At 56.5% G+C, this 13,518-nt stretch overlaps 1 protein-coding gene across 6 annotated transcripts; it reads left to right on the top strand.

Moving 5' to 3' along the window:
* Positions 1-451: 451 nt before the first annotated feature.
* Positions 452-11,889, top strand: EPN3 (epsin 3). Of its 6 annotated transcripts, none has more exons than XM_019730950.2 (11): positions 452-563; positions 1,063-1,353; positions 4,494-5,200; positions 6,211-6,299; positions 6,973-7,053; positions 7,271-7,396; positions 8,338-8,425; positions 8,815-9,081; positions 9,262-9,378; positions 9,505-9,732; positions 9,927-11,889. In XM_019730950.2, the coding sequence occupies exons 3-11, from the start codon at positions 4,639-4,641 to the stop codon at positions 10,259-10,261; spliced, it is 1,893 nt and encodes a 630-aa protein (XP_019586509.2). In that variant the 5' UTR covers positions 452-563; positions 1,063-1,353; positions 4,494-4,638; the 3' UTR covers positions 10,262-11,889. The 6 variants fall into 6 exon arrangements, with proteins under 6 accessions (XP_019586509.2, XP_074176380.1, XP_074176382.1 ...); XM_074320279.1 differs by having other exon boundaries at positions 6,181-6,299; XM_074320281.1 differs by lacking the exon at positions 6,973-7,053.
* The last annotated feature ends 1,629 nt before the right edge of the window (positions 11,890-13,518 follow it).

Here is a 13,518-nt window from a genome sequence, read left to right as displayed (position 1 = left end):
AGCGTCATCCCTCACAGTTCTGGCCTTCTTTGGCCCACACTTTTGGCTTCCTGGAGGCAGCTCTTCCCCAAGTGTCATTACCAAGTATGACCAAGTATGAGACTAGGAGAACTAGACCCCATGGGACCTGGCTCCTGAGATGCTCCTACTTCGGCTGGGTCCACGGGCCCCTTCCATATCTGAGGCTCATGCTCTCCACACTCTTAACCCTGCGAGGCTGGAACCCTTTGCCCCTGGCCAGAGCTTATTATTTTGGATTCCAGTCCGTCCTGCCCCTGCTCATATCAAACCATCTGACCTCTTTGAGCCATTTTTCTGCCTTAAAACCAGCCTCTGGACTTTATGCTCCCTCCCTTGCTCCGAGAGAAATGTGAAGTGGGGAAGAGATGGATCTTGGAAAGAAAGGTAGTGTCAGCTGAAACTCAGCACCATAATTGTTTTCTGTCAGTAACCGTCATCCTGGGCCAGGCTGCCTGTGTGGAGTAGGCTCTAGCCTCCCAGCATCGGAAGATCAACTTTGCCAATGGTGGGCTTATTGCCTTAAGTGCTGATGGAGCAGAGATGTGAGTAGGAGGCTAGGGGAGTAGCCACAGTCTCCCACCCATTTGATTCTTCTGATAAGGACCCATAGGCCTCAGGCATCCTCCCTGTTGAGAGGGGAGGAGGTGGTTGGGTGAGAGCAGAGTACTTCGTGTTGGAGAGGCAAAGAGGGGCTGTGCCTGGAGTCCTGATGCCGGTCAGGTGGCTGAGGGGGCCGGCTCGGAGCTCACAGAAGGGCCACCTCTGAGAGTGGTCCTCCTGGCCCAGAGGGGGCGGGGACGGGTGGGGTGGGTGTTGGAGCCATCTGGCCCTGTTTCCTGTTGAGGAGGCAAGGGAAGGGTTAACTCACTGCAGGGTGGGAGTGGGCTGTCAGCCCAGACTCCGGACTCAGCTCTGGATCTACACCTCCTGGGGACAGCCTGCAGGCAAGCCTCCCACCTCTGAGGGTGCTGACAGCCTGGCCAGCAGGAAGGGGTTAACACGCCCTGTGCTTCCTCCTGTGTCCTGTTACTGCTGAGGCAGACCTGCCCGGCCAGCTGAGCAACTTTCCTCCTGAGTACTGCCTGCCGGCTGGGCATCCAAGAGACCGGCGGACAAGAGGTAGAGCTGCAGCCCGTCCTGGGGACCCTGCCGCCACCCGTGTGAGGGGTCTGTGCCTCCTGGGAGAAGGTGGGTCTCCTAGTCGAGAGTCTGTGGTGGATGGCTCTGGGGGCGCTCCCGAAGCTGTGCCGTGCCCGTGCTGCGCAGGTCGGAGGGTCACTGCAGAGGCTGCTCGTGGTCCCGGGGCGGGGGCCAAGGGAGCCTGCATCGGAGGTAAGCTGGCCCCTCCCTGGCAGCCCTGACACCGGTATGGAAGGCTTGGGGCTTAGTCTCCCTCCCACGTTCCAGGGAGAGGGCCAAGGAGGGCAGGGTGGGAGAGTGGGCTTATTGCCTCAAGGGTCCCTCTTGCCTGCAGCCCCTCCCTCCCTGCTGCCCCCAGGAAGGACGACTGGGGGGCTTTACTCCCCATCCTGAGACTAGCATCTTTGGTGACATTCCCCCCAGACTCCTGTTCATCTCTACTGACCCCTTCTGCTCAGCCCCTGAGGCACCTCTGGCGTCAGGCAGCCCCCTGCCCCACTCCATGGCCCCAGCACACAGCTTCCTCAGGGCTGACATAAGCTTAGAGCCAGAGTGCACGCCCCTGTTCCTCCAGCAGCAAGAGTTAGGGCACGGCCACACCCCCACAGCTCCTGCTGGACCTGCTGGGGGCAGGGGCCCTGGCTGCCTTAGCAGAGTTTGGGAGGGGGTGTGGGCTCCTGCGGTACGCACAGACTTTGGACAAACTCGCACACGTGACTGGACATATCTGGGTTCTTTCTGTCTCTTTGAACCCCCACTCTGGGGATGCCATCTGCTTCCTTAATCCTTACAGTTCCCCCAGTCCTCTGGGCCCTGAGAAGGGTAGCCTCCCACCCCCCACCCCCAAGTTCTCTTTGGAACTCTGTGTATAGGACAGTGCTGATACCACCCTCCCCAAACCCGTCCCACCCCACTGGGCCTTCTCCCTCTCCCCCAGCAGATTCTTCCCTCCTGCATCCCCCAACCCTGTGCCCTCCAGCCTCCTGCCTCTCCTGCCCTCTCTCCCCATCTCTGAATTGGCCTCTTGGGCCCTGTCTTCTCAGTGTCCTTCCCTCCACCTGACAGGGTCTGGCTCAAGGTCACTGCAGTAATTCCATACCCGGCTGCCAGGGCTGCCGCTGCCGCCACCACTGCCGCCTTATCGGCTGCTGGGTTTCTGTTTCACTCCCTTTTATTTCTGGGCATATTGTGTTCGATAAAACCCTTTGCTTGTAACACCGCTGGCAGCGCTCCCAGCCGCTCCCTCCTGCGTTCCTTCCTTTCCTCCTCCCTCCCCTCAGTGTTCCCTGGGCTTCACCCTACCCCCTCTTCCTCCCTGCCTTGTCCCCCTCTGACTTCAGGTATTTTTGATCCCTCCCTTCCCCCACCTCTGGCCAAGGTATGCAGAGAAGGCTCTTCCATGCCCACCTTCCAGGAGAAAAATCCAGGCAGGGCTGCAGGGCCCACACGGAGGGCCCCTCCCACTACCCCAGGCCGGGCTGGAGGGCCAAGTAGAGCTCCTGCTGGAGTCACGATGCCTGACTGGTTCTGCTGGTTTCAGTGGCCAGCACTGGGAGGGGCATGCACCCGGGGCAGGCTTTGGGGCACAATGATTTTCCATCTTGACTCTTGCCACCTTCCAGCCCACCGGTTAGAGAGGTAAAGACAGGTCTGAGTCACTAGTGAGGGGGAGGACAGGAGTTAAACTAGTGTTGGCTGTGACATCCCCACAGAAGACCTGCCACCGGCTGGACGGAAAGACAACAGGCAAGGTAGGCAGCGCTTTCAGCCAGAACTCTCCATCCCTCTCACCCAGGGTGAAGCTCTCCCAGGTACCTGTGCCCTGAACAAAACTGCCGGCCCATCTGAACTGACCCCTGTGTGTTGACAGAACTGGGTGGAGGGAGAGTCAAATTTGGGGGGGGCAAAGAGGGGAGTAAGACAAATTCCTTCTGACTCCTGCTGAGTTCTCAGGGTAGAGCTGAGAGGTGCAGTCTCTGGGTGTTGGTGTTGGTGGGGGTTCATTGGTGAAGTAGAGGGGCAGCTCTGCAGGTCCAGCCAGCGTGTGTGTGTGTGTGTGTGTGTGTGTGTGTGTGTGTGTGTGTTGTGTGTGTACCCATTCCAAAGGAATGATGATGGCAGGGGTACTCCAGTTTGCGTTTCTGGTAGAGCCGTGGGAGAACATTTCTCTGTCTTGGGCCTAGATGTGCTTACAGCAGATGGCCTGGTCTTGGGGCTGTGGGGAAGACATCAGGCTGGCCCTAACCACCCTTCCCACCCCCACCCCCCCATAGCTGGGGTATCAGAGGTCTGTCATGTGTCCTGGACCTTGGGGGTTGGGGAGCCCAGACTGGCCCTGCCCACAAGGAGCTTACATTCTGGCTGAGAAGGTGGGGCTGAGATAGTAAAGCAATCAGATGAATTTATTACAAAACTGGTGACACTGACAATGAGTATTGGATTAGTCTTCCGGAGACCTAGGTGTTAGTCCCAGCTCTGCCGCCTACATACTGTGTGACTGTGGGCAGGCCACATCCCCTCTCTGTTTTCGGTGTGCTTATGTGTACAAGTGGGTGGTGCTGGCTAGATTTCTTTGAGAGGCAGCTATCTCCAGTGCCCTTTCCTCTCTCGCCTGGCTCAGCTCACAGTATTCCCTCTGATCTGCCCCTCCTCAACTTACTGGTTCACTCCTCCTCTATCTTCAGATCTCTGGTCTCAGCTCAGCCGTCACCTCCTCTGGGAAGTCTCCCCTGATTTTCCTAGCTTGGGTACTCCTGTGCGCCTCTGTACTCCCACACTGGGCTACGATTGTCTGTATTCTCTCTGTTGGACTTGGGTGTACCAGGACATGTGCCCTGTGCCTGCCATAGGGCTTGGCTCAGAGAAAGCCCCAGGAAATAGGCATTGAATGAATCAAGCTACAAAATTAACAATCTGAGAAGAAAGTGAGGACTGAGAAGTTGGAAGCTAGATCCTGGCGGAAATGGGAGAGGTAGCCAAGCAGAAGCTAGGCAAGCAGGCATTCCTGGGTATCACTGTCCCTCACTAAGGCAAGGACTATGTCTGCCTGAGTTAAGCCTGGCTCCCCACTTCCCATTTAATCCTTCCCTAAACCTCACTTTCCCCCCTATAAATGGAGATAATAATAATAGTATCTTTGTAGTGTGATGATGAAGATAAATGAGCATGCAAAGCTTGATGTGCCTGAATAATAAATAAAATAAGAAAAATTAAAAAGTGCCTGCTAAAGGCTGTTCCTGGCAGTGGGACGCTCTGGCCAGGCCTTAAGTTGGTGACTAAGTGGCCAGTGAAGTGGGCCATGGCCCCTGAGTTCCAGAACCTCTCTTCCTTAGACCCATGTGGAACCCAAGGACGCAGCCGCCCTGCTGAGAGCACGGCGGCCCATCCTTGGAAACCGTGACCTCGCGACGACGACGGTGGCCCTCAGCCCTCCACCTCCGGCTGGGGCGGGGGGCATCCATCTCCAAGTCTCCAGCCATGACGACCTCAGCGCTGCGGCGCCAGGTGAAAAACATCGTGCACAACTACTCAGAAGCAGAAATCAAGGTGCGAGAGGCCACCAGCAATGACCCCTGGGGCCCGCCCAGCTCGCTCATGTCAGAGATTGCTGACCTGACCTTCAACACGGTAGCCTTTGCTGAGGTCATGGGCATGCTGTGGCGGCGGCTCAATGACAGTGGCAAGAATTGGAGGCATGTGTACAAGGCGCTAACACTGCTGGACTACCTGCTCAAGACAGGCTCCGAGCGGGTGGCCCACCAGTGCCGCGAGAACCTCTTCACCATCCAGACGCTCAAGGACTTCCAGTACATCGATCGTGATGGCAAGGACCAGGGCGTCAACGTGCGCGAGAAGGTCAAACAGGTGATGGCCCTGCTCAAGGATGAGGAGCGACTCCGGCAGGAGCGGACCCACGCCCTCAAGACCAAGGAGCGCATGGCACTGGAGGGCATGGCCATGGGCAGCGGGCAGCTGGGCTTCAGCCGCCGCCATGGCGAGGACTACGGCCGCTCGAAGGGTTCCCCGTCCTCATACAACTGTGAGTGAGCGCTGGGAGTGTGACTGGGGACTGGGAGGCAGCCTGAGTTCCAGTTCTGGCTCTGTGACCTCAGAGGGATGTCATAGGGATTCAGTGAGAATAAGGAATGTCAAGTTCAAGGCACACTGCCCTGAACACAGTAGGTGCTCAACAAGTTAGCATAAACAGTAATATCCTCGTGCATTTTTTATTATTGTTAATTCGCTGTCAGGCAGGACGGTGTGGTGATAGAAGCATAGGCTCTGGAGTCCAGTAGCATTCCTTACTCTGCCCCTTCTAGGCTGTGTGATCTGGAGAACAACCTCTCTGAACCTCAGTTTCCCATCTATACAGTAGGGATAGTCTTATCTACCTCGATTGTTTGATATGAGAATTAATGAGATCAGGTCCAGGAATGTCCTTGGCCCTGCGCCCAGACACATGGCACATGGTGCGCCATCAGTGGCATTCCCCATAATCCCCCAACGCGAGGGCAGTGGCTTTGAAAATGGGGGTGGCTGGTGAGCAGTTCTTGACTCTCTTCCTCACTCTGGTGGGGCTTCCCTGATCTGACGGATACTCAGAATGGTCCCCCTTTCATAAAGCCCTTGACAGTGTGCCGTGGGCTGGGAGATGTGACCTTGATTGATTGGAGCCTCTTGCCCTCCCACCCCACTTAACCCCAGGCTGAAAGGGGTCCCAGCTGGAAGAATCAGGGGCTGGAGTCAGGGGACCTGGGTTCAAGTCTCGATGCAGGACTCTGGCCAGGCGCCCCTCCCTCAGAGCTGTTTGCGAATCTGTAAAGGAGGGATTGGAATCTTTATGGGGTGGAATGGAAAACCTAACAGAAAGTGCCAAGTACACAGCCTGGCCCCTGGGGCCTGCAGCTGCCTGTTGTTCTGGTCCCGTTTCCCACTCTGAGCCTTCGCCTACTGGAGGGGAAGGGGTGTGAAAGCCTGTGGGCACCAGTGTGGTTATAGACGTCCTAATGGTCATTACAGCTTCCTCCTCATCCCCACGCTACACCTCAGACCTGGAGCAGGCCCGGCCCCAGACATCAGGAGAAGAGGAGCTTCAGCTGCAGCTGGCCCTGGCAATGAGCCGTGAGGAGGCTGAGAAGGTGAGGCCCCTCTTAGGGCAGCCTGGGAGACCCCACAGCTCGGCTGGGGGTGACACGGAGAAGGGACTGGAGGAGGGAGAGGTGCCTGGATGCACCGCACCCTGATGCTTAGGTTCCCCTACCCTGGGCCCTAAAGCTCTAGTCTTGCTCCCAAGGACAGCACAGGGTCTGTGTGTCCCTGGTATTGTCTCAGCAGGGACCACCTCCCTGCCTCCTGTACTCTCTGGCGGGGCCTGGAAAAGACTGGGTGTAGTGGGTTGGGGCTAGAGGAGTGTCATATGGGCCTGCTGCCACCTAATGGACGGGAAGAGGATGAGTGTGCTGACAAACCTTCTTAGGAGGAGACAGAGACGTGTTGCCACTACCCCCACCCCCCCGCTACCTTTTTGGGGGGCAGGGACAGCCCCTATGCTATCATTCTCTGTGCCATCACCTTCATGGATGCAGACAGACCAGACAGAAAGCAGCTGGTCCTCACATAGCAGGGCTTGGGAGACGCAAGGAACCCAGAAGAAAAGGATCAATCTTGAGTTTTAAACTGCATCTTGGATCTGGACAGGGAGAAGGCCACACCCACCTTGCTGTCTGGGATGGGCATTTCTCTCTCTACCCCTGTCCCCGTTCAGGAGTGGGAGGGCTGGGCCAAGTTCACCCCTGTCTTCCTCCCTCGCAGCCAGTCCCCCCAGCCTCCCACAGGGATGAGGACCTGCAGCTGCAGCTGGCTCTGCGCCTGAGCCAGCAGGAGCACGAGAAGGTAGTGGGCCGAGCCTCCATGCTGGTGCTGGTGCTGGTGGAGGTGCTGGTGCTGGTGCAGGTGCTACACGGGCACTAAGCAGGCTCCTCCCGCTTCACCTGGTGGTTCTGCTGTGCCTCGCCGTCTCCCACCCTGCCCTCTTCTCAACTCAGCTCAGGTCCCCGCAAGTCCAACTTGAGCTGCCCATGCTCTCCTTACTCATCTGTGCCTTCCGCAGGAGGTGAGATCCTGGCGGGGAGATGATTCCCCCATGGCCAATGGTGCTGGGGCAGGAGTCCCCTGTCGGCGGGACAGAGAGCCCGAGAGAGGAGAGAGAAAGGAGGAGAAGCTGAAAACCAGCCAGGTAGGGAGGGGGCTGGGGTGCGCGGGCAGGCAGAGCCTGGGAGACGAACTGAGTTCATGTTTGTAGAGGACAGAACAGTGCTTGGTATATAGTTAGTGCTACTTACGTGTTTATTCAGTGAAAATGGGGGTGGGTGTGTAGCAGCCCTGGTCCCATACTGCATGGGCTGATGACAGAGCTGATGGCAAAATGGGATGCAAAGAATCCTGATCCGAGACCCCTAGGTTGGGTTCTGGATTTGCTGCGACTTTATTGAGTTGGGCACTTCAGTCTTGGCCTGTTTCCTCACCTGTGCGGTGGGCTTGTTGGACAGTTCCAGCTCTGACATGCTAGGATTATGTGATGCTGTGGCCCGAGACTGGGGGTGGACCCAGGCATACGGTGCTGAAAACATCCTTGGCTCATATGTATGCTTTCCAAGAGTGGGAAGCAGGTAGTTTCTAGGAGCAAGGCCACCCTCCAAAGCTGTCCATTCTACCCCGGGGGTGTCTCTGTCCTCTTTCTGCCCATGTTCACTGTAGCCAGTTTCACTTAGACACTGACAGAGGTAGGCTTGTAAAATCTGCCTTCCCACTAATGTGCTGAGCAGGATAGCTGAGGAAGGGGTCAGGCAGACCTGGGTTCTAGCCCAGCTTTGCCTCTCCCTGGCTAACGTCAGGCAAATTGTTTCCTTTCTCTGGGCCTCAGCTGGCATATCTGTAAAATGGGTACACCACCACCTTCCCTACCTACTACACAGGGTTGTTAGGGAAATCAGACACTGAATGGATGAGGAAACATTTTATAAACTGGAAAGCACTATGCAGAGGTATGGGATCATTACTAGATACTTATGGAATGAATGGAAGAGAGAATGAACTGGAGTCAGAATGACAGGTCAGGGCCCACTCTTCCTCTGGGTCCCACCTCCTCTGAGCCATGGCTGCCTCTCCCCTCCACAGTCCTCCATCCTGGACTTGGCAGACATCTTCGCGCCTGCCCCGGCCCCGCCCTCCACACACTGCTCTGCTGACCCATGGGACATCCCAGGTGGGCATGCAGGGCTGCAAGAGCCTCCCAGGCTGGCCTCAGAGAGCCCCTTTCTTCCTGGTCACTTGCTGGCACCCCTTCCCCTCCACCGCTCAGGGCCACTGGTCAAGTCACTCAAGTCTCTGAGCCTAAGTCTCATGGGAAACGATCTCAGAAATGTGCTTTTGTTGCCCCGGTCACCCTGGCTTTCCTGCCCCAGTCCATCCCTGAATGGGAAGGTAGCTTGAGCTGCCCATGCTGAATATGAGCTCCAGCTTGCTGGGTGGTTCTGAGTCGGCATCCCATCTGTGAGATGGGTCCTTTGGCCTCCCAACTTGGTCTGGGTAACTGGGAAGGCCCTGGACTGGGGGTGTGAGCCCGGGGTCATGTCTGTGTTGTTCCCATTTCAGGTCTTAGACCCAACACAGAGCCCATTGGCTCCTCCTGGGGGCCTTCTGCAGACCCCTGGTCTCCAGTCCCCTCGGGAAGTATCCTGTCCCGAAGCCAGCCGTGGGACCTGCCCCCTACACTCTCCTCCTCTGAGCCCTGGGGCCGGACCCCAGTGCTGCCTGACAGACCCACCTCCACAGACCCCTGGGCACAGAACTCCCCCCACCACAAACTCAACACTGGGGCTGACCCTTGGGGGACCTTGGTGGAGACCTCCACCACACCTGGTAAGTGAAGGGCCAGAGGATGTGGGTGAGGGGCTAGAGGACTTCTGGGTACCCCTCTCTCCAGGACCAAGGGACAACAGATTCTGTCTCTGTTAGGAGGGCTGCTTGCCTGGAAAGGGCTCAGTCCAGTGCCTGCCTTTTTTGCCATCCCACCTCATCTCCTTTTTCTTCCTTGGCTAGCTCTAGGTGGTACCTCAACCTTTGACCCGTTTGCCAAACCTCCAGTATCCACAGACACCAAGGAGGGGCTGGAGGGTGCCCAGGCCCTGCCCTCTGGGAAATCCAGCAGTCCTGTGGGTAAGCAGGAGGCAGGGGATGATGCAGCTCTGAGGAGTAAGAGGTGCACACGAAGCTGGCTCTGCCCTCTTCCTCCCGCAGTGTGACCTGACTCCCTACTCATGCATTCTATCATTTCTATTCCAGAGCTGGACCTGTTTGGAGACCCCATCCCCAGTTCCAAGCAAAATGGCACCAAGGAGCCAGATGTCTTTGACTTGGGTGTAGTGGAGGAAGCACTAACCCAGCCCAGCAAGGAGGCCCGAGCTCGCACTCCTGAGTCTTTCCTGGGCCCCTCAGCCTCCTCCTTGGTCAACCTTGACTCCTTAGTCAAGGCACCCCAGGCTGCAAAGACCCGGAACCCCTTCCTGACAGGTAGGACACCTCCTAGTCCCTGCCAGCTCTCAACACTGGTCTCTCTCTCTCTCTCTGTCCCTCCTTTCAGAGCCCAGCCACTGAACTAGATTACTCTTCTTCCCTCTTTCTAAGACGCCAGATCTTGTCTCCCTCCCGTTTTAGGGTTATGTCCCCGGCCCGCTTCAAACCCCCCACCCACTCTTGTTCTGCAGATCTCAGCGTTCCATCTCCCACCAACCCGTTTGGCGGGGTCGAGCAAGGGAGGCCAAGCCTGAACCAGATGCGCACCGGGTCGCCGGCGCTCGGCCTGGCGGTTGGCGGGCCAATCGGTGCGCCCTTGGGCTCCATGACCTACAGCGCCTCCCTGCCCCTCCCACTCAGCAGCGTGCCGGCCGGCATGACCCTCCCCGCCTCGGTCAGCGTCTTCCCGCGGGCCGGCGCCTTCACGCCGCCGCCCGCCAGCCTGCCGCCGCCGTTACTGCCCACGTCGGGATCTGCCGGGCCGCTCCACCCCGCCGCACAAGCTGGAACCAACCCCTTCCTCTGAGAACCGCCTGGCCCGGGGTACCCAGCGCATGCGCGCGAAGCCCCGCCCCCGGCGCAGACCGCGCTGGACCCGCCTCCCTAGGCCCTCGGCGGGGCGGGGCTTCCATCCAGAGCCCGTCCGGGGAAGCCCAGAACTGCTGAGACTCCGCCCCGAGGCCTGCACGGATGCTGGTCGTGGCCTCCGCAGACTCTTGGCAGTTTCAGGAGCTAGAGACTGAGGACTTCCCTGGGACCGAGAGCACGCCGCCGTAATAAAGAGCTGAACCCATGGCCTCAGCTCTCCCCAAATGGACTTTTTACGGGACGTGGCAGCCTGGTCTGGACCACAGCGCGAATGACCGGCTGCCATGGGAACAACTGCTCCACAATGTGGGGCACAAAAATGCTCCCACTTCCCACACAACCACCTCAGCCTGGCACCTTCGCTTCCAGATGCTCCCCACGCTCTCACTCATTCGATCATTTCATTCATTTATCACACATAGGCGCTGGGGATGATCTAATAGCAAGGAACAATAGGCAGTTGTTCCCATTTATTGCACACTCTCCGTGCTAAGCACTTTAGACAGATTATTTCATTTAACCCTTGCAACAACTCTCTGAGGTAGATAATAATATTACTCCCATTCAGTACTGGCTAATCTGTGGGGTCCAGTGCAAAATGAAAATGCGGGGCCTCTTGTTCAAAGTTGGGTTAAGAATTTCAAAATAGAGCCAGCAGAGCATTAAACCAAGTGCAAAGCCCTTGGCCCTGTTCCCATTTTATAGGTGATGAAACTGAGGCTCAGAGAGGTTAAATGGCATGCTCAAAGTCACAAAACTAGCATGGAGTGGGGCTAGGATTCAGAGTCAGATAGTCTGGCTTCACAGCTTTGCACTCCCAGGCTGTGCAGCAGGTTTAATTCGCAAATATTGACTGACTGTGAACAAAGTGCTGGACTCACCTGGGAGGGAACCAAGAATTGCTAAACCTATAGCCTCCAGTAGCTCAGAACTCAGTGGGGCAGGCAAGCCAGGTACAGGAGCCTCCATGCTTCTTTGTTTTAAGTCACCTTAAATCTGGCTTTACCCTCCTCTCCTCCAGGGCTGGCAATTAACTCAATCCCAGTCATGCAGAGGGGGCCTGACCCCTTCTGCAAGTTTATGTGGAGTCTGTGAAACCAAGGGAAGGGGCAGGGCCTAGTACCTCATCCTGTGGGCCACCATGGTCACCCTCCCTCTTTTTCTACTCAGTGCTCTCCAACCACTGGACCACCGGACACTGATGTGTCCTCAGTGCTCAGGGTCTGGTGCTGCCGGCAGCCTGCTGCCAGCCCCACCCCCTTTTGGAGCTCTGGGGGAAAATGGCCTTGTATAGGCCAGAAATACCAAAGTTGGTGGGGGGGGGACAAACACAATGCTGCTCTCCTTCCTAAAGGGGGTGGGATGGGGAAAGGAGCTGCTTTGCTGTTTTGGAGGGAGGGAGTCCCACCTTGGCTGTTAAAGGCAGGATGGACAAGAGCACCTAGTAAGGAGTCAGACCAAATAGTTCAAAACTCTGCTCCAAGGTTTGCACTTAATAATAATAATCACTTAGTAATAAGTGGTTATGCTTCCTGACCAGGAGTAAATTACTTAACCTCTCTATGACTCTGCCTCTGTTTCCTTGTCAAATGGGAACAAGAGTTCCTTCCTTATGAGGTTGCTATGTGGCTCCTCCCAGGCCACTGTCCATTTGGCCCTGGGTCCACCCTCTTCAGAGACTAACCATGAGGAATGAACCTACCATACCCCCTCATTCCTGGTTTGCCAGGCACTGCCCAGAGTCCAGTACTTATCTGTCTCCTGCTGCACAAATAAGGGCGTCTCCATCCTTGGTCACTGACCCATCCTTCACCCCTCCCCTACTTGGGCCCTCCTCTAAACTGGCTGTCTCTGCAGACACTGCTTCCCTGACCCTCTCTCCCAATGGGTGCTGTTTTGATTCCCACAAAAAAGAGGTTGGTAGCCTTGCCCCCCATAGCTGCTTCCAGCCACCTTCCTCCTGTAAGACCTCTCCTTAGACGCTGGAGCCACTGGGCTGTCCTGCCTCCTCCCTGTCTAGGGCTGTGTTCCGCCTCATTCTTGCCATGCTTCAGTCTTAGCTCACAGTCTTCTCACCCTGGTCTTGCTCAATCCCATGTGCACCATTGTCCAAGAGGATGACCTTGCCGCCCCCGATCTGTCAGCTACCCTCATCCATGGTCACACTTTGGGGGTTGTCAGCACCCCAAATTCCTCCACATTCAAGGCAGTCTTCCTATTATCTGTTCTTACCCTCATTTCTTCCAGGGAACACCCACCAGACCTTCCTGCCCGGCCTGTTAACCCTTTTGCTATCCCACCTCCACCTTCTCAGAGATCGCCATATCATTAATCGTCTTCTCTCAACTGAATCCTTCCCGTTGATTTGTCATAATTAGCCTCATCCATCTTGAAAGTGTCTTTCCCTTCTCATCAAGTGTCCATCCTATCTCTCTCTGTCCCCTTTCTTTCCCCTCCATCCTCAACGCACTCCACCAGCCTCTGCTGATAGCTTCACCTCACTGGAACACCATCTGCCAAGCCAATCAATAGCCTCCATGTTGTTGAAACCAGTGGACCTTTCTTTGTCCCATCCCAGTTGCCATCCCTGGAGTCTGACCATGATACCCTCCTTGAAACTCTCTGTCCCTTTGCCTCTGGGGCACCACCCTTTCCTGGTTTTCCCTTGACATTCTGGCTGTTTCCTCTGCATGTCTTTCATGGGTGCACTCCAGCAGTCCCTGAGCCCAGTCCTGAGCCTGCTTTTCCCCTCTTGCTGCAGGTTCCAGGATCATCTCCCATGCTCGCACTGTCTCCACACCAAGTCCTCTCTCCCACCAACCTCCTCTGCATTCCAAAGCCTTGTCATCTTCATATGTATATCCAAATGGCGCCTCAAACCAACATACCCAAAAATGAACCCCCACCCGAGCCACTCCCTGTGCCACCCTCAGCAAATGGTCCCACCATCCAGCACAAGTCCCACTCTGCAAAGCACCCTTGACATCTTCTTCCTCACCGCCAATCATGGTGATGTTTCCTCCTCTACAGACCTCAAGCCCATCCCCTTTGTCTACCTCCACCTGGTGTAGACCTCCACCATCTCCCCTGGTCCTGCTATGGCCTAACCACTCCTGCTGCCGCTCTTGACCCTTTCCAGTCCATTCTCCACCAGGAAAACAGAGGGAACTTTCTAAAATACAGGGTCACTCCCCT

The sequence above is a fragment of the Rhinolophus sinicus genome, linkage group LG15, assembly GCF_036562045.2.
Source record: "Rhinolophus sinicus isolate RSC01 linkage group LG15, ASM3656204v1, whole genome shotgun sequence".
In the NCBI taxonomy this organism is placed as follows: domain Eukaryota; kingdom Metazoa; phylum Chordata; class Mammalia; order Chiroptera; family Rhinolophidae; genus Rhinolophus; species Rhinolophus sinicus.
Note: the sequence above shows the minus strand (reverse complement) of the source record. Positions and strands in the feature narration are given on the sequence as shown.

Bases quoted from the DNA above. Each gene is read 5' to 3' on its own strand.
- EPN3 (XM_074320279.1), top strand. From the start codon at position 4,639: ATGACGACCTCAGCGCTGCGGCGCCAGGTGAAAAACATCGTGCACAAC. The intron at 6,300-6,972 runs GTGAGGCCCCTC...CCTCCCTCGCAG, and splicing joins GCCGTGAGGAGGCTGAGAAG to CCAGTCCCCCCAGCCTCCCA. The intron at 7,397-8,337 runs GTAGGGAGGGGG...TCCCCTCCACAG, and splicing joins AGAAGCTGAAAACCAGCCAG to TCCTCCATCCTGGACTTGGC.